We start from the raw sequence: 23,326 nt of genomic DNA on the forward strand, positions 1-23,326 counted from the left end.
ACTGGCATCTCAGTTGATCCTTAGATGGTAGATTGTGGACAAAGAGATAAGATTAAGCCTGACGACTATAGTGTGTGTTACACCAAGTGTGTTGAATTCCTTGTGGGCACTAGACATTTGTCCTCCCATCTAAGAGGTCTCTAAGTCGCCGTAATTTACCAAACTACAATGCTGTCAGACCAATGTGCGAAGGCTCTTAGGGCGAGACCTCAGTTGGTCTTTAGATGGTAGATTGTGGATAAGAACATAAGACTAAGCCTGACAACTATAGTATGTGTGTTACACCAAGTGTGTTGGATTCCTTGTGGGCACTAAACATTGGTCTTTCCATCTAAGAGGATTCTGAATCACCGTGATTTACCACACTACAATTCTGTAGGACCAATGTGCGAAAGGCCTTGGGGCGAGGGAATTTTGCCTGTGGGCAAGAAATCTTGAAATGCGGTAGGAATCCATAATTATGCTGGCAGCCCAATTTTGACCTATGTCATTTTAATTGGTTGTTGTCTGAGTTACTAATGGAGATTATCTCTGATTAAAAAAAAGTTAATGATCCATATTAAGCAAAAGCTGCATAATTAACCAGAAGACTTGGGGGTGGAGTTTGAAAAGGAGAGGGAAAGCTCCCTACAAAAACCAGGAAGCAGGGATGATCAGTCTGCAGAATTAACAAGAATGGCTTCTTCACTGCCCTTTTCCTCCACTGCAAGTGCCCTGGTTCTTCTGCTGCTAATTCTTTCCTCCTTCAAGATTTCATCTCCCAAGAAGAATGTTGAACACGAGGAGGCCGCCCTTCATCCTGGCCACCATAGCCACTCATCCACCAATGCAACAACAGCGAGCCCGAGGCTTCAGCAGGCCTATGTGGCTTTCCAAGCTTGGAAGAAGGTGATCTACTCTGATCCCCACAACATCACTTCCAACTGGGAAGGATCTTCAGTCTGCAACTACACAGGTGTTTACTGTGCACCCTTCCCTAATGACACTTCAATCCAAGTGGTGGCTGGGATTGACCTAAACCATGCAGACATAGCCGGTTTCTTGCCTGATGAGCTTGGGCTCCTCACAGACCTTGCATTGATCCATCTAAACAGTAACAGGTTCTGTGGAATCATCCCTGAAACTCTCTCCAATCTCGCTCTTCTCTTCGAGCTCGATCTCAGTAACAACAGATTCGTAGGCCCTTTCCCTTCTGTAGTCCTGTCTTTGCCTTCCCTGAAATACCTTGATCTTCGTTACAATGAGTTCGAGGGGCAGCTGCCCTCGGAGCTCTTCAGCAGAAACCTCGACGCCATCTTTGTCAACAACAACCGCTTCTCTTCCATGATCCCATCAAACCTCGGGTCAAGCTCGGCCTCTGTTGTTGTGTTTGCCAACAACTATTTTGGAGGATGCCTTCCCCCTAGCATAGCCAATTTCGCCAACACCCTCGAGGAGCTCTTGCTCATCAACACCAGTTTATCAGGCTGCCTGCCGCCTGAAGTGGGAGATTTATACAAACTGAGAGTTTTAGATGTTAGCCATAATGATCTGATAGGGCCAATACCTTATAGCATTGCAGGGCTGTCCCACTTGGAGATCCTAAATTTAGGGCATAATATGTTCAGAGGAAATGTGCCAGAAGGGGTCTGTGACTTGCCCAACCTATCAAACTTCACATTATCTTACAATTTCTTCTGCGAAGAAGATGGGATGTGTAGCAACCTTACATCGAAGGGCATCATGTTCGATGACCGGAGAAACTGTTTGCCCGAGAAGCCATTGCAGAGAAGCAAGAAGGAATGTGATGCAGCATATGAGCACCCTGTAGACTGCCTTGCTGATGGCCACTGTGGTGCATGATCTTTTTTTTTTTTCCTGCATTCTTGATTTCTCTTACAGTATTTAAGGACAGCAAAATAATGATCAAAGCTTGGTTTCAGCTAATATTTTAAATGGATTTTAGCAGATTTGTATATTAGTTGAAGTCTGTAAATGTGTGGCTTTCATTTCTATCATTCCTGCATAGTTGCATGTGAGATGTACAACAAGATTCTTGAGATATATGTAATAACAGGGAGCTTAAAGTACAAATCTTTTCAGCAATTTATTACTTCTTGAATCTTGATAGTGTATGTACAGTCTGTATGTAATTGTAAATCAAGAATCTTGAATCATAGTATCATACACTGGGATTTACAGATTAAAAATCGCAAGTCTATGATCAGCAGAATTGCACACTTCTCAGAGGTAAAAAACACAGATTTGTCGAAAGAAGGTAAAATGGACAAGAATAAGCACTGCCTTTAATGGATTCTTACAAGAGTATATTGTACATTATAATTGCAGCAATTCAGGGCAGACCTGCAGTCTCTAATGTTAGTTTTGTTGTGTGAAAGAGCCGGCTTCAGCGTAATCACATTTGCCCTTCAACCTGGGGAAAGACACAGCGATGTCACCAAAAGTCTAAAACTGATCTCGAGAATTTAGGGTTTAAGCATGAAAGATAAGAATAGAGCATTCTTCAATCTGACGGTTTGTAATAAACTCCGAGGGGTGGAATTTCTGGGGGTCTACTTTGATAATGTGCAGGAAAGATTTCAAAATGTAGAGCTAGAAACAAGTCGGTAACTGAATCATTTGAATGTGGTTTGGTAAAGAGCTGTGCAAAGTCGTTTTACCTTTACAGAATGGTGGCCAACGTTTCAGCAGCTCGGTAATTAATACATATAAACACGGGATAATACAATCAACTTAAGCCGGGGGGAGAGGCCTCCGGCAAGTTGGACACTCCATCTTTATGTCCATCCATCTTTGCAAACAGCCAGAATGAAAGAAATGATCACAGGGTGTCACCTGAACAATATAGTTCCGGTTAAAACCAAAGAACAGAAGAAAATCTTATAGAGAAAAAAAAAATGTTGTATAATAGCTGGAACGCTGAAAGCAAAAAATTTTGTCACGATACCATGCAATCATTGGAACGTTGACTCAGGTCGATGTTAGTCATGCAAATAACACAATCGATAGGCTGAACTGCATCTTGATCGAACTTTCTATAATAGCTGTACTTCTCGGGTAAAATCTACAATGCCAAGACAATATTGCAGAGATCAGTCATTGAAACAAAACATATCCATCCTATTATTCTCGCATGGAAATTGGCCCCCAACGCAAGTTTAAAGAAAAAAAAAAAAAAAAAAAGTAGCTGTATCATCTATGTTGGGCGGAGGCCAGTGAAGGACTAAGTCCAGTAATTGGTGGCTAGGGGGATTATTGGGCAGAGGCCTGAAGAGCCAAGTTCAACACCCTGACTCTCGAAAATGTTGCGGGTACAATGAAATAAAGTTGCACCTTCGCTACGAGCTATAGCTTTTGGCGTAATGGTAAGCGCTTGATCCTAACAATCTATCAAATATAGGTCCTATATTTATATATTTGTTGAAAGGAAATTAAAAAATGATGAGTGTCTCCAACCTGACGTGGAATGAACCACCGAGATCCAAAATAGTGCTGCAGAAGAAGAATTGACGCCTGAATTCCCATAAAAATACCCAAGCAAATACACCATTTGTTGTCTGTCTCTATGCGCATGAAGTTGTGAGGACAGCCAAAGATATACAATGGAATTGCTAGCCGAGTAATAGTCATTCCTAAGATGTAATGAGGATGCAGCGGTTTTCTCGAGTCACGAATGACATTAGTTATGATTTGAGGTATCCAAAAAGAGTGGAGAAGGAGAAGAATAGGCCGCAGAAACTTGTGAAATTCATACATGATCAAAATGCCACCTAAGAGTATGCCATCTGCAAAATAGTTGAAGATAAAAAGAAGAAAAAAGAAGAAAAAATAACAATAATTAGAATATTTTATTAGAAACTGACAATACGCAAAGAAAGCTGTGCACAGTTAACATCATTTAGAAAATAAGAGCTTACAGAAACGGCTGTACAAAACTGACAATTCACGTCTCATTGCTTCCCAACCCTCTCCACTGTTCATAGGTCTACTTGCTTTCCAGATAGCAAGAAGGTATCGCATCTCGAAAATTGAGAAAACCACAAACTTGAAAAATGCAGCAGTTGCGAAAGCATTGAAGAGGGATTCTATAAATCAATAAAGAATACTTAAATTAGCAACCATTCACCAAATTTTACATAAAAACGTTAAGTAGTGATTAATGAAGAAGCAAAAGTTGCAAACGGAATTAGAAAGGATTTCATTTTGGTTGAGAATTTCCTTGGTTTTCATTGTCGATCCAAGATCTCCCTCAAGTTTTCTGTGTTTTATGGCAGAAGAATTAAAATCGGATAGGGTGCTGAAAATACAATATGATATCTCGATGAAAAAAACATCTTTTTATTTAAAGCTTTATTCTACAAAGATGATAAAATTTCCACAAGGATGGGTGCTGTTATCTGACATGAATTTGTTATCATAAATTTATTTTCAAAGTTGCTAATTCAGAATCTGTAATAGCAGATATTCTTGCGTGACTTGTAAAGATAACACTTGAAGCGATGCTTGTTATTATTTTTTTAGTATTTTTTGGGGTAAAACTAACAAGTGTTGGGATTGACTCTGAAACTTCAGAAATGAATAGAGCTTGCTTACTAGACTACTTAGACTAACAATAATACATTTTGCTGATCAGAACTTACCAACCAGTATCCCTGCAGTCAGATGCAAAAGACATAGATAAGCATCCATGATTGCCTGTTGCCCGATCATCAAAATTGAAACTTTGGCAGCTCCCTGAGAAAAACGATGTTAAAGCATTAGCCATCGTTTCAATAAATTAGAACTCAGAAAGAAACATATATCAGAAGCAACAGTAACGCATACGAAAAGAATTGTTATGATGCAGAGAGAAGACATAGTCCTTACTGATTGGGTGTTACTATGTTCCATTTGCCGAATCAGCAATAAAACTTGAAGGAAAGAGACCTGAACATCTGAAGTTAAAGAATCCATCCAAATGCAGTCAAAAGAAACAATAATCTAAGAAACTAGAACCGGTGAAGGATACAAAGGTGACCATCAACGTGTAGTTCACCGCTTTGTTGTAGTAAACCTCAATATTGATAGACGAAGCATTCAGTAGGATGGGTGAGAAGCAATCGCCATCGTCATTTACTGAAGGGCTTTCCATTAATCCTTCTAAATGATATCGATCATGATCTCCATCTAGGAAAAACGCAATAGAGGTTCCCAAGATGAAGTCACATGCTCTTGGAGGCATTTTCACAAACCAATAAAATATAAGCTAGTACAGTTATAGAAATATAGAATGCATAAAATGCCAATTGTAGCTTGTAATGTCTTCACGCTACATGGAATTCAATACTAACATCATAAAGGCCATTCAAATAGGTCCAAAATGCAAAAAAAAAAAAAAAAAAAAAAAGTTACAACCTCAGGCTAATGAAAGCCCTTACAGAATAACTACGGTGAGAACCCCCTATGGAAGAATAACTCTATTTCGTCAAAGTAACTTTCCAAAAGAGATTGAGTCAGTGACTTAAAATTTTTTACTCTTGCCGGCATTCTCTAACTGGCACTTCACTCAAACCGCTTGCCTCAACCATGCAAGAGTTTTCATTAGAATTCAAGAATCAAGATTGCCTTTCCCTTGTGTCCTACAACTTACTTGTGGCTCTACAAAGCACCTGTAGTGGGCTAAGCAAATGGTACTTTCTGAAGGGGTACATGAAGCTAAGCATCTAGAATTCTACTGTTCAATCAATAAGGCAGCAATATTAGGGAAGGGGCAGTTGTCATAAGGCTTTATTTAAGTCTGGGCTTTTTATACACATTCTCCACTTTACATCTTACTTTGCTACCAATGCCATATTGGCTAGCCATTTTAGGTAATGGTCATATTTAGTCCGAGAGAACCTATGTTATTGTTGATGAGTGAAGTAAGCACTTTATTTTGCAGAACTCAAGTAAATATGCAATCAGGATTATAAAAGCACAGAAAGTGCAACAAATGGATGAATAAACAGCGAAATATCTATTGGTTAACTAATGCCAAGTTGTTTCTTAAATAGACAAGTTGGAATGGATACAATTAACAAAGAAATTATACACATTTGGAGAACTGAAATACCATTTTGGGAGGATGAGACTCGGGAAATTTGTGCTGCAATTTCAATGTTACAATGTTTTTCCATTTCATAAATTGGTGCTGTCAAAAACAGATACATAAGTTAGTTTAAGCCTATAGTTGAATGAAAAAGTAGTGATGCATGATTAAGAAGTTAGATTACAGTGTTTCCTTTTCCAAATTTTATCTCGAGGAGACTCCTGGAACACCTGGGATGAAAAAACTCCAAGCTGTTCAAAGACCACACACAAGCTAGTTTAGTGTTAGGTCAAAGATCTTCAGGTAGCACCAATAAAAATAAATGTCAATTTCAATTGTATGCACAATTGCACACAGCTAGTAACCACAGTACTTTATCAGAATTATGGCTTTGTACATAAGATTGAAGAAATAAATTTAGTATCAGAAATCAAATGAGTTTCGATTTGAGAAATTGCATTTTCTGGGTATTTGTATCTTGGTGAACTGAAGGTAAATTGTACCTAAGCAATCTGAAATTGCAGCAGACTATGACTCTATGAGATGATATGACAGACAAAATGCTAAGCTTGCAATTAAAATTAAGCAGCATAACGGCTTTTTATATTAATAAAACCACCATTTTTAAACAATACTTTGCACAAAACCATTGTAAAAACGCACAAGTAGATATCCAAGCAATTACCAAGTGATAAGGATTTGACAACAGATACTCATCTTCATGGCCAAACTCCCCTTCTTTGCCACTGCGAATAGAAAGTAAATAGATTAGGTGATTTGGGGATAACTTTATAAGAAACACTGCATCTGGTAATTTAAGTAAGAAGAGGATACCTGTAAGCTACCATTCGGAGTTGTCTGAAAGGCCAAATATATACACCTTCTACACGGATTTTAGCACCAGCAACTTCATGTTCATTATCAAAAACATCATGGAAAACCATCACCCCCTACCCAAAATTAAGGTAGATGTATTAAAAACAGTGATTCCATTACAGAATATCATTAGTGAAGAAAGAAAAGCCAATAGGGTGCTCCTGTGGAACACTACAAGTACTTATGAACAGTGATAAAAAATAGCAATGGTTTGTTCTCATACATCATGTGGTGACTTTTAAGAGCTCTGATACTCATCAATGTAAAAGCACTGAAAGCTAAAAGACTTGAGCACATTATCAAGTATATGTGAAAGTTGACGTAATCATAGACTAATGCACAAACAAATTCAACATGATATCATTGGTCAACCATATTACTTGGTTCATAGGCAATGAGGCCAGTTAAACTCCACTAAGAATTACCAGAGAGGCAACATAGAACGCAAATTTTAGTTTGGTAAACTATAAATTTAAACCAAAATGTACAATCAAAGTGGAAACAGTGAATAGCATTGAAATGATCTAATTACTTTTGAAGGTTGTTAAGAGACAGAAGAAATAAAAATCAGATATATAGTTCCTTCAGAATAGCAAATACTCTGATATTTTCATGCCCTGTTACCACCATAAGATGGGTATAAGGATCATATTACCTGAATGTAATGTACACCAGTTATTTTTGTTGGTGTACTTATCAATTCAAGGACAGAATTGCCATTGGATTTCCTAAAGTCAGGAAATCTAGTAGTCATATTTGCCGAATCTAGGAATCGCCAGGACCCTGTATAAAATTGGCCAGAAGGACATAGTCAAATTAAACATAATAGCAGGAGATAAATTGGTTATGCAAGACAAATTTAACATTTTCTTTTTCTCCTGCTATTCCACTCTCCAGTGAACAAGATAATGAAGTAAATATATCAACTCAAAATACTGAATTAGGTATTATCATTAGTCATTATAATTTTCAGGATGAGAAAAGGAGAAAGAATGAAGAACATGCTTCCAATTAAACTGCAGAATGAATTCTACAATCTACATACACCATTGTATTTATAGCAAGAAAGAGTGCATACCTCTATATGTCCCTGTTATATTCCAAGCAGAAAATGGACCCAATTGATTGTCATCCTTTTTCACAAACAGCCACTGCAAGAATCAAGAATGAAGGTATCAAACAGCTGCTGGAAGAAGAGGGTTGTTTTTCTTTTTAATGAGCAAAAGTAATAATACAAATTTATTTACGGAAAATGAAAAACCTCAAAAGTTATTGCTATGGTAATGATCTACAAAGCAGAAAATGGATTCAACCTACTGTCATCCTTCTAACTGCAAAGTTATTGCTATGGTAATGCTATGGCTTCTCTTTTAATGCACAAAAGTAAGGATACACATATATTTACAGAAAATAAGAAACTTCCAAAGTTATAGCTATTGCAATAATCTACAAAGCAGAAAATGGATCCAACCTACCGCCACCATTCTAATGGCAAATTTGCTGCTATCAAAATGATCTAGCAAAAAGTTGTCTTTCCTGAGATCTCTTAAAAATGAAAAACAAAAAACTAATCCCGCCAGGAGCTCTACCTTATGGTTAACTCAGGCATTCTTAAGTCTAGATATCTAAACATTGTTGCATAAGGTAATCAAATCAAATGATACAATAAGGTAATAAATCATCCAATTCAGAACCCATCATTCACCAAAAGCCTAAAGACAAACTTGATATATTCATGTTAAAATCTCCCTCCTACCTATGCTCTTATTTCTTGATAAACCTCACTCCAAAACTAAACACAGGTGGAAACTGTGTTCCATAGCATTTTCATTCATCAAAACTTGTCTCACATGTCTGGTTGGAAGTAAAAATACGAACTTTAAAGGACATCATAATAGAATGGCCATATGTAACAAGTTACAGCGAGCATGGGAATGCCAAAGTATACCAGCACAACAACCATTGAATCAAAGTTTTATACTTTCACCAGTAAATCAAGAAGATTTTGCAAATCCATGATAGCTTGAGAAGCTTAAACCCCTAAACTTCCTGATAAGACACAATCAGCGGGACATAAAAGGGAGAACCAAATTTCACTTTCTAGAAAGCAAAACTGTTCAAAGGTCTCCCAAAGTGTAATGTATGATTGATTCCATAATAGTCATCTCATTTCTGATTCATTCCAAGCAGAAAAGGTCCCCTAATGCATCAGAAATACAGTGATTGCATAAAACTTAACTACAATTTTCAAGTAAGAGTTGCATTTTTCCAGTTTCCATTCTAATAAATTACTCAAAGTCAAAAACTTTGTAAAACCTAATGCAAAAATCAGCAGAACACAATGTCCAAATAAATTCCACTGCCAATTAAAAGCAAAAACAATAACATATGAAATCAAATTATGAAAAAAAAAATGAACTTTAATGCTGACCTCGTCTCCCCAAGCCTGATATCTCTCCCTCAAAGGTCTGAGGCCAGTTACCGGACAAAATAACAAAAAGGCGAAATACAATCCAAACGTAATTCTAAGAAATATCCCACAATTTCCTCCGCCCACACCCCAAAGATCCAATCTTTTCAAGGCACCCATTTCAAGATCAGCTCCAACTCTTCTATTCCACGAAACAGCTCCACAGATAGGAGATTTAGAAGATAATTGTAGAGAGAGAGAGGAACTCTAGGTTGCTTAAAATGAAGTCAACAATTTGAGCTAACGACCCAACAACGAACGACAAGCCAAACAAATACCCAAAACAACGATCAAGAAAGTGAGAGCTCAACTACTCGTAATAAGCAGTAGAATTTCCGCTTTGTGGAACCAATTCCCCAGTTTCAACAGGCGACGCCTTCGCCGGTCAATTTCTGAGCCGGAAAATCGTTTCTGCTCCGTACCATTTCTATTGAAAGCAGTTACGAATAAACATTTTTACTAGCACTGGAGAATACGCTCCTGCATAGGTGTAGAGAGAGAAAGAGATTGGGCGGGGGGTTGAGTTAACTTTCTCTCTCTAAGCTGGTTGCTAAACGCCAATGGCGTTTCGGGGAGTCCCTGTAGGTAAAATTGGAGTCAGGTGGTACGTACGGGAGAGAATGATAGGGTCACCGGTGGTGTTAAGTGTCACGGAAACAATCCAATCGGCTGCAGGCTAAGAAATCCATGTTACCGGACAATCCAATTCAAATAGTGGATTTGATAATCATAAAATTTAAATTTTTCTATCAAATATTGTCTATTGAATCAATAAACTAAATTTGTATGGCTAAAATTTAAAAGGGATATTTATAGGCTTTTAAGATTTGAGTTGACTCACAAGACAAATTTCACTGGATCACATATTTCAATAATAATTGTGAACAGTTACATAAGAATAGTATATATCATCATAAGATAAAAATTATATATTTTCTTTATATTATTCAAAAAAAATACCAGATACCAAATACAAAACCCTACATAATAAATGTATAAATGTATATTTATGATTTTATTTTTAAAACAACTAAAGAAAGTATTATTGACCAAATATCTTGTGGTTTAGTGGCACTCGGTCCCATCCCACATGAGAGAGGTGGGCTTGAAGTGGAGGTGATATTAACTCTTTGTGCTTCGTTTAGTATTCATGTATAGTTTCAGTATAATTTTGGTCCTTAATTATGAATAAGCAAAAATAAAGGGGCAAATTTGAAAACATAAGGAAAAGAATAAGTACCGGGAAGAGAGAAGTGGTGGCCGGTAAAAACCGCTCTGAACCCCTACTGAGGTTTATTTGCGCCGGCGGCGACTGAACTGCTTTGCTAATCCGAGACTACTGGAAGCCATGGGAGAACCAGTGAAAGGGACGGTGACGCCACTCTCCTCACTTTTCCCCGTGGATGAAGCTCAGAAAGCGTTGCAGCGCGTGCACGAGACGATCGATGAGCGGCAGAAACAGCTGGATCAACTAAACGGCTTCGTCGCGGACAACAAAAACCTCATCAATCTTGTTCAGCGTCTTCCCGACAAACTCCACCACGACGTAATGGTGAGTTGCTCTCCTTCCACGCTCCGGTGTATGTCTGTTGTTGTGGATACAGCCTATATACTGTGAATGTGTTGGATGTATATAAAAAATTGTTGTTATTTTTAGGTTCCATTTGGTAAGGCGGCGTTTTTTCCTGGTCGATTGATTCATACCAATGAATTTCTGGTAATTATTTCTGGAAATTGTTATTTATACTCATTCTGTTAATACTTCAATTTCAATGCTTCTATCATTTTCTCTGGTGAGCATATTTGCGTTAAGTTGTTATTGAGTCTTTGGTCATTGTAGGTTTTACTGGGGGAGGGTTATTATGCTGACAGAACATCCAAACAAACTGCTGAGATTTTGACAAGAAGGGGTAAGGCTTTGGAGTCCCAAGTTCAATCTATAAAGGCTGTCATGCAGGACCTTAAAGCTGAAGCTTCATTTTTTGATGCCACGGCTGCTGAGTCAGCGGTAAGTGTTTTGATTTTTATGGTGCACAAACACTTTGATCTTATGCTAGTTTGGTTGAATGATTTGAATCGCCAATAATTGTTCTTTGTACACAATGTGAAGGAATTATCATGTTTATGTAATTAGTATAGCCAGATTTCACTTTCTTGTTGTTATTAAACTGATGTCAGTAGATTAAGAAACACAAGTTATTGATGTGCTTATGATTGCCTAGTATACAACAGTGCCAAGATAAGGACCTGCACAGAGAGAGAAAGAGAGAGATTCCCTTTACTAGAATTGCTTTACTAGCAAGGTTGTAGCAAGGAAGCCATGAATTGTCTTTTTGATTCTGCAATCCTATATTGTTTTCTGAAACTCTTGGATTTAAAAGACAGGAATGGTAATTCCTAACGAGCAATCTTGGCTCTTGGCACTGTAAAAAATTTTCATCTGGATGGTAACACTATTTGTGTCTTACTGTGCTATACAGCTACACTGGTCTTCTAATGTGCTAGTGAAACTTCTCTTGTATATAGTTTTCACTTTAATAATTTCAAGCAATGTTCAACAGGAGGGTCTTGTGGAGATTAGGGAAGACTGTGTTGAGGAAACTTCTTACGGAGAGTCAGCTGCATCAGGCAAGTTTTCTTTTGATTTCAACTGCTATATTTGTAATTCTTATTATTCTTGAATTGATTTAGTAGCAATTTACTAAATCTAATTTGTGTTAACAACCTAATTACCAGTAACCTGCTTAACCAATCAGAGCTTAGTAATGAGATTTTGAGCTTGATGAGGTGGCAGCAGGAAGTTTTTGCTCATTATTTCATAGGTTTGTGGCTTGGTTTTGGGGTGAAAATAACTTCTCATGGGGCTATGTATATATTACAAGGCTAGTTCCCTTATGTATGTATGTAATTATGCATACGTATATGTTATTTGAGAAGTTGTAGCACTTGCTCTCTATACCAAGCCCATCCTCCATTACTAAGATGACTATGGTGTCCAAATGTCATTGTCTTTTAGAATACTCCATGCTCCTGCCTTAAAAATAAAAATTATGTTTTTCTATATGATCTGTGTATGTGTATATCCTGCAACTGGAATTAATTAGAAAAAAAAAATTACTTTCTTGTCGAATCACCACATACCAAAATGGGTAATATAAAGCTTTATACCATGATTAATTTTTCTCCTGTTGATGGTTACTCAATTATCATACACATATCACCACCAATGTGCATGCAAGATAAATTATGGAGTAACAATTTGCTATCTAGCTTCATTGCGCACGCGCTTCAATTTAGCCAAGGAATTAAGCAAAAGAAATCTTTCTTCTACTGAATTATGAAATAAATGGATGGAAACTTTCATGCAAATAATATACCATTTCCAGTCATATATTCATAGAAATTTGTGCTAATTTTCACAAAGCTAAAAACTTAAAGTTAAAGGACTAGAGGAGAGGGTGGCAGGGGCTTGTTTGACATAGGGAGGGGAAAATATTGCAACCTGAAAAAGGGGTAGAATGTTCATGTGTGGAGGAGATAACAAGAAGCGATGAATATACCTGGAGCTATGGAGAAGAAAACCTTGATTGGTGGTGAAAACGGTAGAAAATATGTCCTTAGCTCTTCCATTCCCATTCTTTTACCGAGAAAACTCCCACCTGAACAGTAAGAATGACCTTCATTCCAAACATCTTTTTCCCCTCAACCTAACACCCCCAATTGAGTTTATACAAATCTCTTTCACAGGGCTAGATGAAGAATGCTTCATGTTAAATTTGAAAAAATCCCTTTCAGTTTACTTTAGTTGTTTGATTGTACCTTTATTTGAATATCTTTTGTCCTTACCTTTACTAATAAAAAAGAGCACCACTGTAAATTCTGAGATTGGAAAAATTGCTTAAGATATTAATTTCTAATTATCCTTGAAATTTCCAGGGGTCCCAGATGTCACGTCTTGTAGTTCTAAAGCAGAAGATGCTAAACAAGAAGTTGACGATGAAGAATATGCTTGTATTTTATCCCGGATGGATGAACTTGAGAGAGAAGAAGAAGAAGAAGCTGAAAAAGCTGACGAATCTATTGAAGATGAACCTGATGAGACCAACTTAGATAGAAGTATTCACCAACATGCCTTGGATAAACAAATTGCAAGTTTAGAGGTAATTTATATAGTAGGATATTGTGACTACAGATATTTAACTAAGGGGCGCACTTAATTGCATTAAATTTTCAAAGAATTCCATTTTATTTTATTTTTTTATTAGTTGCATGATTTGAGTAACCTGACAAAAGGAGCTAGATCTTCAATAACTAACTCAAATGAAGGTGGAGTGACAGTGTCAAGAAATCACTCGAAAGATTTTTCTGATCAGGTGCAAGTAAGGAACACCTCCTTGTTATTCATATCCAAGTTGAAAAGGTGAATTTGCCCGTCAATTTATACTTCTGTAAATTAATATGTAAAATTGTGAACTCCAGGTTGAGGCTTCAAATGTGCGTGCTCTATCTGAAGGTTAGTCATGACTTAAAGCATAGAAAAAAGGAAAATTGTAAAATATGCGAAACCCATGAGTTACTGAGCTTCAACACAAAGCCAGTGATTTACATACATTACACATTAAATCATCAAAATCCTGGCAAGGTTTGAGAGCTTTCATCACATCTCCTGATTATGCTTGACAAAACAATGAAATAATTTTCCCTTCTTTTCTTTGTGGTTTCTCCAATCAATAGCATCACATCTCTTAACATTTGCACTTGTTCAGATGATTACTCACAAGGAGAATGCTTGGCATTCCGTCAGCCAAGTTCAACTGATGTAACTCCAAGGCTTCCTGTAGTGAAGGACAATATCAAGGCTCCAGTTGTGTCGGAAAACAAGGTATCATGCGACTATCTTTGTCCCTTACCATCTCCCATCACTCTCACTTCTCCCCCTTTCTTCTTTCTTCTTTTTGAACTCTTTTCATCTTTCAGGATTGACCATTAGCCTATCATGATAATAAACAGTAAAAACAGGACAAAAAATTTATTGGGATTCCACAAGTGTTATCCATGTTGAAAAAGTAGGCATGATTTGTGTATAACCTTAATCTATAGCAATTTTGTTTTGTAACTGATATGCTAGCATAAGGGTAATTTTATTTTTCTCCATACTTGTATCCCGCTATAATGGCAACTCCAACGGTATTAGATATTAGCAATCATGCTAATTACATTTGATTTCACTTGAATCTCTTCATCATTGTCACGACCACAATGCAGTTTGTTTTCCCTACTTCAGAAGCATAAAGCATAAGGCTGTAAGTGTATAACATGATGGATTGATGGTTAAATATATCTTTTCCTGCAGGCTGTAGTGAACACCACTGAACAAAGCTTTGATGTTAGCAAGGTATGCCTGGCCTCATTATTTCTCCCGATGTGCTTAGATGAGTTCAGTATGAGCTGATAATATTTTGTGCAGGCATTTACTGGCTCTATCGTTGAACATTCACCTAACTTTGATATGCAACCAAGAGAGCAACCTGTTGGTCGTGCCTCAAAGCCAGTATCTAGATTCAAGATGCAGAGGAAGTGATTGTGGGGTTTGGACATCCTTAAAATATATGGATAACCTCCGGCCAGGAGAATGAACTTTTTTGATTTGGGGTACTACATTGTTATTTAGTCGAGTTTTGGTAAGGCCCATTTAGAGAATGAACTTTAGACAACCAGTAGTGGAACTTTGATGTCCAAATTAGACATATTTTAGGTATCATAGACTGTGTTCTGTGTTGTACAAACATTAGGCAAAATTTTGGCAATGTGTCATTTGTGAATCTTTATTATTTCCCAAATTATAAAAATTATTATTATTATTCACAATTGTTAATTTTTTTTTTTTTTTTTTTAGTGACGAGGAAAATCTACTTCTATTAGTTGAGAGTGTGCACTTGGTAAATGTCGTTTTGTGACCTTAAGTAGGAAAGGATTATAAGAAGGTAAATTAACCTAAGTTGTCGATATATAGTAAGAAATTTTACACAAGTCTTATTGAAATCAGATTCCGGAAAATGCAAATTATTGCATGGACCATGGTCCACACAGCTGTGTGGACCAAAAATAAAAAGTACATTATTTTTGTACTGAAGGTACATTATTTTTGTGCTGTAGGTACATTATTTGATAGTATATATCAAATAATATACCTTCAGTACAAAAATAATGTACCTTAAAATAATGTACCTACAGTACAAAAATAATGTACCTTCAGTACAAAAATAATGTACTTTTTATTTATGGTCCACACAGCTGTGTGAATCCAATCATTATTGCATGGACCATGGTCCACATAGCTGTGTGGACCATGAATATAAGGTACATTATTTTTATACTGAAGGTATATTATTTTTGTACTGAAGGTACATTATTTTTAGGGTACATTATTTTTGTACTGAAAGTACATTATTTTATAGCACTATAAAAAAATGTACCTTCAATACAAAAATAATGTACCTTCAGTATAAAAATAATGTACCTTATATTCATGGTCCACACAGTTATGTGGACCATGGTCCACACAATAATTTACCGTGTGAATCATGGTCCATGCAATAATGATTGAACACAACTAGCAAATTATTGTATGGACCATGGTCCACACAGCTGTGTGGACCATAATAAAATATACATTTTTAATGTACTAAATGTACATTATTTTTGTACTGAATGTACATTATTTTTATATTGAATGTACATTATTTGAATACAATGTACATTATTTTTATATTAAATGTACATTATTTTTATATTGAATGTACATTATTTGATAGTATGGTCCACACAGCTGAATAATGATTGAACACAACTTAGGTAAGTTTTGATTTTCCACAAGTATAGACTTCGCTAAATATTCCATAATCATAGTCCATAAATATGCGAGTCAAAACGGCCTTGCATCTCCACGCTATTCCGTTATGGGTCAGTCTGGGCTGAAAGCCCATAACAACCTGGAAGCCTCGCTCAAATTGTTGAGTTGAGCTGATAAGGCAATTTATAACAGTCTGGGCTGAAAGCCCATAACAACCTGGTCCACAGTGCAATGTGGAGGAGGGTCCACGATATATCGATTGAGCTTGAGAACAAAGTCGCATGATGTGTTGCAATTGTTATATCATAGATTGGAGTTCACTTTGTATTGTGAATCTTTATTAACAACTTATGTGTCTATAATTAATATATCATGTCTTTTCAATTAATAAAAATTACAGGAATATAATATGTTAATTGCATACTTTCAATGTAGATCTTAGTCCATGGTATAATTTGTCAGGTGTGTGATCCCGGAGACCTGGACGAAAATCACCCTCCTTGATTTTCAATCCATGTGTATCATTATTTATTATTAATAATGCATGAATACATGAAACTGAATGAAAATACTATTTTTTTTATAGATATTTTACATCATGTAGTGAAGATATGTAATAATATGATGGTAGTCAAGAAAAAAATAATAATAGTATTCATACAAATAATTCGTTGTAAGATAATATCTATTACGAGTGTTATTTAAGCCCAATAACAAAACCATTAAATAACATCCCCAAAACAAATATTTTATTACTAAATATAAAATATATATCAAACTCGTTAATTTTGTGTTTCCTAATCATGCATGCACATTTCCATCTGCGCTTTCATAATATCATATATAAACCCTTAATTAATTACTGCTCTCTAATCTTCCCCAGTTTATACCCTTCTCTTGTCTATCCACCAGCCGGCAGCCGCTCCTGTTTGTATTGAACTTTAATTTGGCCTTTTGAGATTCGAGATTTGAGGTTTTTGGGTTGTTAATCTTTTCAGGGTTTTAGAGTGAGAATGGTGGAGTGTGGTCGAAGTACGATGGTGTGGGTGGGATTTATGTGTGTGATGTTGACGGCGTTAATGTGGTCAAGTGAAGGCCGGCCGCCGCGCACATTCCAGGCCGGCGGACGAGATGGGTGGAGGTTGATACCGGATGATGGGTTGAATCGCTGGGCTGAAAAAAGACGCTTCCGAGTCAATGATACCATCGGTTAGTTTGTCCTCTCATCTTCTCTCCTTCACTTTATATTATATTGGGACCTTGTGGTCAAGCTGCATAGCTGTGGCCCTCAACTGAGAAATCACAGGTTTGATCTCAGTGGGCGTTGACTTTTTGTGTTTCATTAGATTGAGAAAAGCCTATATCTTATCTCTAGCAACTAACTAACAGTGAAAATATAATGCATGCATGGTTGAGTATAATATAATGATGTTTGATTTATCCATGCCAGCATTCGAGTACGAGAAAGGAAAGGATTCAGTGCTGGTAGTGAGGAAAAGAGCATACCACCATTGCAACAAAACCAGTCCAATTCACAACATGACCGACGGCTTTTCAACGCTCAAGTTTACCAGAAACGGCCCTTTCTACTTCATCAGCGGCCACGCTCAAAACTGCCTCAACGGCCAGAAACTTCGCGTCGTCGTTATGTCTCCCAATCACCGCCCCTCCATTCCTCCGACGACACCGCCACCTCCTGCTTCCACTCCTCCGCCTCCGGCAGCCTCACCGCCGTCTCCCTCTCCTTCTCCTTCTCCTAACGTACCTGCACAGCCGCCGCCGCCGCCGCCCTCCGCCGGAGAAGGATGGATCACGGCGCCCGCTCCACAAAACAGTAGTCCCAGCCCGAGCTCGCCACTCATATCTTGGGGCTTAACAATGGCGGCAGCCTTCCTCATTTCCCTGGTTTAACTACTTTTTCTGCTTCGTTTTCATACAAATTATTTCATTATTTGCAGAAACTCTGATTCCTAGCTTCTTATATACCATAATTTTTTTTATAATCTAAAAATTATTTTATTTTATCCACAAAATTCAAAGAAAATGAAGAAATTAAAACTAAAATTAAAATTAAACCAAATTCAAGATGTTTGCATACCCGCTTAAAACAAACAAACAAAGAAAAATAAACAAACAATATCTCTGATCTTTTAGTGGTTAATTGATTTACTTAATTAATTCCGGAGTAATATAATGACTGAGAATTAGAGGAGGAGAGAGAGAGGATAATGAAATATATATATAAAAATATCTGGAATTGAATCGTCGTCGTCGTCGTCTTCAACCTCCTCTGGCGCAATGCGTGATCATGGAGCAGCCGCGCGAGTAGGGATTGACTTTCTGGTGCGTGTAGCAGTTGTAATACGATCGGCCGCGCGCGTTGCAGGGGATGCTGTTAGCGGCGAGCGCCGCGTAGCTGATGTACTTCGTCTGCCCTAAAACTCGCCGGCTCATCCCCGATTCCATCGCCATCTCCTCGTCCTCGCTCACGCAGTCTCCGATCAACCGCCCGCTGCACTTCCTCGGCCGGCCCGGCGTCGCGTGGTTGCCGTGCACCATCGACATCAGCGGCGGCTGCTGGACGAAGCGGTGATTGTCATTGTACATCGGAGACGACGACGACTCCGCGACTGGAATGGATGTTACGACTGATAATGTCAGAACCACGGCGATTGACAATCGGAGATCCATTGCAGGTGATTGGAATGGAGAGTGCAGAAATTCAATTAGGGTTAGCTACAAGTAAGGATTGGTTATTAAATTTGTTTGACTTCTTCATCTTCGTGCTGCACTTTTTACGAACAAACCTCCGCTTCTGCCTCCATGATCATCCATAAACCTATATATACTAAAATGGGTCGTGGTAATGGCTATAAACTTTTTATCATCAATAATTTGAGTGTAATACTGGGTGTGATACCGTTTCACGGGTCTCAATTCTTGAGATGTATCGAATATATTAATGGGTTGGATTTTTTAATTTATTAATCAAAGATTTCACTGGTCTAAATTGTGGAACGGTCTTACATAAGTTTTTGTCATAATTTGAATTTGTTAATTACAGTATTATTTAGATAAATATGATATAATGTTATTTCAATAGTTATACTATGGACTTGAGTCCATATTACAAGGTGGATTCGTTTCAATTTACATACTGAATGTTTATAATTTACATACTAAATGTTCATTTTATATGTAAATTATGAACATTTAATTGTAAACATTCAATATATAAATTGTGAACCTCCAGTATGTAAATTGTGTATTTTAGATTTGGGTTGACAGAATAATTTGTCATTTTAATTGTGATAGATGCAAATAAACATAAAAGTGGAATAGTCATGGGTCTGATTGTCATGCTCTAGCCCATATATTATGGGTTGATAGTTGAAATTGAATGAAGATTCATAATGAGAGTAGAGATGGGCTACAATCCGACCTTGTCGAGCGACCCAATGACTTTTGAACAATATGTGCAGATTATTGGATTATATCTGTGGTGACGTTTTCAGAGTTCATGTATTTCATAGTCTTTTATATGTTGTATTGAAAAACAAATGCTTAATGATAAAAATAGACTTCGAAGTCTTCGTATCTAAAAGTTATGAATTTGGTTTTTATCAGCACTCTCTTGGTCAAGCCTATCATACATAGTTCTTTCTAATGTGATAGATTTACCTCTCAATATGTAGTTTATAACCTATTACACAGGTATAAAGTTTACCCAATGTATAAACCTTTCAGTTAGTGATTGAGAGTTTTCCTCGCCCTAAAGTAAAATTACAAACAATAAAAATAATCAATACATCACCAATAAAGAAAAAAGAAGGTAAAATAGAACTAAATTAAATTTTATGAGTGTACAAAAAATCTAAAATTACCCTCAACACTTGTACTCGCAAAGTAATAACAAGAACAATAACAACTGCCAAAGACCTTGTGGTCTAGTGATGGCTAGTGTCCCGGTTCACATTCCCACATGGATGATGGGAGTGGATTCGAGGCTTAGTAGAGGCAACTGTTGACTCTTTGTGCTTTTGTTTCAGTAGGTTGAGAAAGTAATTATGAATAGATACTACATTGTAACAGAGTCAATAGTATAAAAAAAAAAAAAAAAAAAAAAAAAGGACAACAACAACTAACAATAAGTTAAATTACCAAAAATATGTAATAATGCTATATATATCATTTATTTTGGTCACCACTCACCACATTGACTTACCTTCTACCGTCCATTAATTACAATGTTGTTGGAACAGTGACCTGTCTATTAATGCGGTTTTCAATAGCGGAATTATGGGCTTATCTTAGTTATCTCTTTGGTTGCATCACACGCCACAGCACTTAATGCCTTCATTCTAGCTTCTTACAAGTGACAGATAACTGTGTTGAATTGTCGTCATTGCTTACAGATAAGAGATAAAAATGGTTCGCATTTCTAAATTCATATTCATAATTACAAAAATATCTCTTGAGTTTTTAATTTCTTTTTTTAATTTTCAGCCACTGAACATCTTAGATAGTTAGATACAATTAGTGCATACGTTCTTATTATGAAAAGCCCTTTTCTCATCTGAACATGTTTCTATAGGAGACTAATATGATTCATCTATATATTTTTCAGTTTATTAATGTACGGTTGAGAATTGCTAAAAAATAAAAAGAAAAAAATAAGTTAATTTTATAAATATTGAAATCTTAAAATTTTGTAATAATTATAAAATTGATCACGTGTTATTTTTATAAACTTTAATAGATGAGAAGGAGATCAGTACATCCTCATCTTTTACAAGTAGTATGTTGTTATCATTTGATCGAACCCACCTATATATATATATATATATATATATATATATATATGAAACATCAATTATTGGCAAGGTGTTACAAGAACTTTCAATAATGTCCATATCGATCGTCTTCTTAAAAAGCAAAGCATTAATTCCAGCTACTTTGGCATGCACACCAATTTGGTACATTATTATTCATAAAAATCACCATAAATTTATCGAATCATTTGTAATTTTTATTTCATATACTTTAGACAGATTTTAAGAGAGAAAAAAAAAATTGCTCGATTTTCATACAATGTAATCGTAAGATATACATTAAATATATTATATTTTAGGGATAAGGGTCAAATAGACCCTCAAACTATAATCAATTGTGCAATTAGGCCTTCGAACAATAAAAAGCTTCAATTAGGCCCCCGAACTTGTTATTTTGGAGCAAATAGACCCTTTAACCTATTTGTGACCTATAATTGCAGGTCACCAAAAATTCTGGCCAACTCCGGCGATCGTCCGGCGAAGTTCCGGCAAACAACACAAAACCATCCACCACCGGCGACCTCACGGTCGCCGGTGGCGTCCGGCAGCGGAGATGGTGACCAAGTTGGTCGCCATCTCCGGTAAACTGGAGATGGCGACCAGTTGGTGCCCATCTCCGCTGCCGGACGCCACCGGCGACCGTGAGGTCGCCGGTGGTGGATGGTTTTGTGTTGTTTGCCGGAACTTCGCCGGACGATCGCCGGAGTTGGCCGGAATTTTTGGTGACCTGCAATTATAGGTCACAAATAGGTTAAAGGGTCTATTTGCCCCAAAATAACAAGTTCGGGGGCCTAATTGAAGCTTTTTATTGTTCGAGGGCCTAATTGCACAATTGATTATAGTTTGAGGGTCTATTTGACCCTTATCCCTATATTTTATAATCAAATTACAGTTGGTTTGGATTGAATCTTCATGTGCATACTACATTGAACTTCCACTGTACTGTCATGAAAGTATCATTAACCAATTCAACCACCAACTAACAATGTGAGCATTAATCATGGTTCGATGATATTATATTATTATATACCGATGGCGGCTTACAATTTACATTACAACATTATTACTCTTTTAAAACATTGTACAATACAAGTTGTCATCACAATAATATTAAACAAACAAAAATGAGTAATATTATATATGTATCATCACGTACTTTTCAATTGTATTTTTAATTCAATTTTGATGTTGCCTACTTTTATTGATTCAGAATAAAAAGTGAGTCATATATATTTTTTGAATATATGGTGATCATGTAAATCAGTCTGGGGTCTAGAGGTTGCTATGGTGTTAATAATGAAGTAGAGTAAGAGTGTATGTACCGCACTGAAATGAGTACAAGATGTGATGACAGTTTGAGTGGGATAAACCGGGTTATTTATACTATACATGAAATCAAAATAAATGAAGTCTATCCACTATTATATTGTGTCTCCACGCGTCGGTCCGTAGTTCGGTTAATCAATTTAGTTGTGTTTGACCTCGAGCAACGCTCTTAATTATCTTCTGTGACACATAATCTTATGTCTCAGCTAACAATGCATATCTAGTATGTAGTACATGTCGAGATACTCGGCCGACAAGTAGATATCGGACTATTGCCCATCACATGAGAAAATAAAACCTATAAATTAAATCAACTCCCACGCATCAGCAGTGAACACTAAAGGACAAATTTTACAGGGAGATTAGTAAAAAATTAAGTATGCAAACCAAACATATATCAAACTTTTAAAACTAAAAGCTAAGTCGTCATCCAATCAATACACACCTTTAATCCAATAAAAATGAAGTCAATCTGGCCAGCTTGAACAAATCACCTATAGCCCAACTTTAAATTACTATCGAGTAGTTCCACCACACCAAATCCTGTGTCCCAACACACCATGAAAGTTTTTATTCCTTCCACTTTAATTTCTTTCTCCAAAAAGAATTACGTCCAACTGTATAGCAGCATACAGCCCATTAAATTTTTATATTTCTTAGCTTTTAACGGTGGCCATGGAAAGTAGAGTAAAGAAGCCATTATTGTTGGAGCTGTAATGTAATGTAGTAATAAATGGGGAGAATGGAAGAATACAACCACAGCCTCTACTTTATCTCTCTCTTTAATTCACTTTCACTATTACTCTTTACAGCTGAAGTTTCAACTTTTTCTATTCTTACCCACAAAAGGTAAAACTTTGAATTCTTTGTTCCAACGGTCCCCACGTCCCGACCTCGACAGA

The 23,326-nt window shown here is 36.7% G+C and overlaps 5 protein-coding genes across 6 annotated transcripts; 3 read left to right on the forward strand and 2 right to left on the reverse strand.

Annotated features, from left to right (window-relative positions):
* Positions 1-525: 525 nt before the first annotated feature.
* Positions 526-2,092, forward strand: LOC115996240 (leucine-rich repeat extensin-like protein 4). Its single transcript, XM_031235394.1, has one exon. It carries the CDS (start codon positions 676-678, stop codon positions 1,840-1,842), a length of 1,167 nt encoding a protein of 388 aa, XP_031091254.1. The 5' UTR covers positions 526-675; the 3' UTR covers positions 1,843-2,092.
* On the reverse strand, positions 2,062-9,994 carry LOC115996239 (transmembrane E3 ubiquitin-protein ligase FLY2). The gene is made up of 15 exons (XM_031235393.1): positions 9,375-9,994; positions 8,022-8,094; positions 7,599-7,726; positions 6,902-7,017; positions 6,753-6,813; positions 6,252-6,318; positions 6,092-6,169; positions 5,009-5,166; positions 4,867-4,926; positions 4,641-4,734; positions 3,918-4,085; positions 3,457-3,785; positions 2,948-3,064; positions 2,661-2,835; positions 2,062-2,413 (listed from the first exon to the last, which is right to left on the reverse strand). The coding sequence occupies exons 1-14, from the start codon at positions 9,531-9,533 to the stop codon at positions 2,734-2,736; spliced, it is 1,710 nt and encodes a 569-aa protein (XP_031091253.1). The 5' UTR covers positions 9,534-9,994; the 3' UTR covers positions 2,062-2,413; positions 2,661-2,733.
* Positions 9,995-10,659: 665 nt separating this feature from the next.
* LOC115996241 (RNA polymerase II subunit 5-mediating protein homolog) lies at positions 10,660-15,278 on the forward strand. Of its 2 annotated transcripts, none has more exons than XM_031235395.1 (10): positions 10,660-10,965; positions 11,071-11,130; positions 11,254-11,421; positions 11,975-12,041; positions 13,350-13,573; positions 13,679-13,792; positions 13,893-13,926; positions 14,180-14,295; positions 14,767-14,808; positions 14,881-15,278. In XM_031235395.1, exons 1-10 carry the CDS (start codon positions 10,762-10,764, stop codon positions 14,992-14,994), a joined length of 1,143 nt encoding a protein of 380 aa, XP_031091255.1. In that variant the 5' UTR covers positions 10,660-10,761; the 3' UTR covers positions 14,995-15,278. The 2 variants fall into 2 exon arrangements, with proteins under 2 accessions (XP_031091255.1, XP_031091256.1); XM_031235396.1 differs by having other exon boundaries at positions 13,679-13,786.
* Positions 15,279-17,303: 2,025 nt separating this feature from the next.
* On the forward strand, positions 17,304-18,177 carry LOC115996956 (early nodulin-like protein 1). Its single transcript, XM_031236400.1, has 2 exons — positions 17,304-17,475; positions 17,717-18,177. The coding sequence occupies exons 1-2, from the start codon at positions 17,304-17,306 to the stop codon at positions 18,175-18,177; spliced, it is 633 nt and encodes a 210-aa protein (XP_031092260.1).
* Positions 18,178-18,546: 369 nt separating this feature from the next.
* On the reverse strand, positions 18,547-18,957 carry LOC115996958 (protein RALF-like 22). Its single transcript, XM_031236401.1, has one exon. It carries the CDS (start codon positions 18,955-18,957, stop codon positions 18,547-18,549), a length of 411 nt encoding a protein of 136 aa, XP_031092261.1.
* Between the last annotated feature and the right edge of the window lie 4,369 nt (positions 18,958-23,326).

This window comes from Ipomoea triloba, chromosome 11 (genome assembly GCF_003576645.1).
Source record: "Ipomoea triloba cultivar NCNSP0323 chromosome 11, ASM357664v1".
NCBI lineage: Eukaryota > Viridiplantae > Streptophyta > Magnoliopsida > Solanales > Convolvulaceae > Ipomoea > Ipomoea triloba.

What these genes read in the sequence shown, in the direction of transcription:
- LOC115996240 (XM_031235394.1), top strand. Translation starts at nt 676, where the DNA reads ATGGCTTCTTCACTGCCCTTTTCCTCCACTGCAAGTGCCCTGGTTCTT.
- LOC115996239 (XM_031235393.1), bottom strand. Translation starts at nt 9,533, where the DNA reads ATGGGTGCCTTGAAAAGATTGGATCTTTGGGGTGTGGGCGGAGGAAAT. An exon ending in ATCAGGCTTGGGGAGACGAG is followed by an intron (nt 8,095 to 9,374) that starts GTCAGCATTAAA and finishes TGATTCTTGCAG; the next exon opens with TGGCTGTTTGTGAAAAAGGA. An exon ending in ACACGTTGATGGTCACCTTT is followed by an intron (nt 4,927 to 5,008) that starts GTATCCTTCACC and finishes TCAGATGTTCAG; the next exon opens with GTCTCTTTCCTTCAAGTTTT.
- LOC115996241 (XM_031235395.1), top strand. Translation starts at nt 10,762, where the DNA reads ATGGGAGAACCAGTGAAAGGGACGGTGACGCCACTCTCCTCACTTTTC. An exon ending in AACAAATTGCAAGTTTAGAG is followed by an intron (nt 13,574 to 13,678) that starts GTAATTTATATA and finishes TTTTTTTATTAG; the next exon opens with TTGCATGATTTGAGTAACCT. An exon ending in ATTTTTCTGATCAGGTGCAA is followed by an intron (nt 13,793 to 13,892) that starts GTAAGGAACACC and finishes TGTGAACTCCAG; the next exon opens with GTTGAGGCTTCAAATGTGCG.
- LOC115996956 (XM_031236400.1), top strand. Translation starts at nt 17,304, where the DNA reads ATGGTGTGGGTGGGATTTATGTGTGTGATGTTGACGGCGTTAATGTGG. An exon ending in CCGAGTCAATGATACCATCG is followed by an intron (nt 17,476 to 17,716) that starts GTTAGTTTGTCC and finishes TATCCATGCCAG; the next exon opens with CATTCGAGTACGAGAAAGGA.
- LOC115996958 (XM_031236401.1), bottom strand. Translation starts at nt 18,957, where the DNA reads ATGGATCTCCGATTGTCAATCGCCGTGGTTCTGACATTATCAGTCGTA.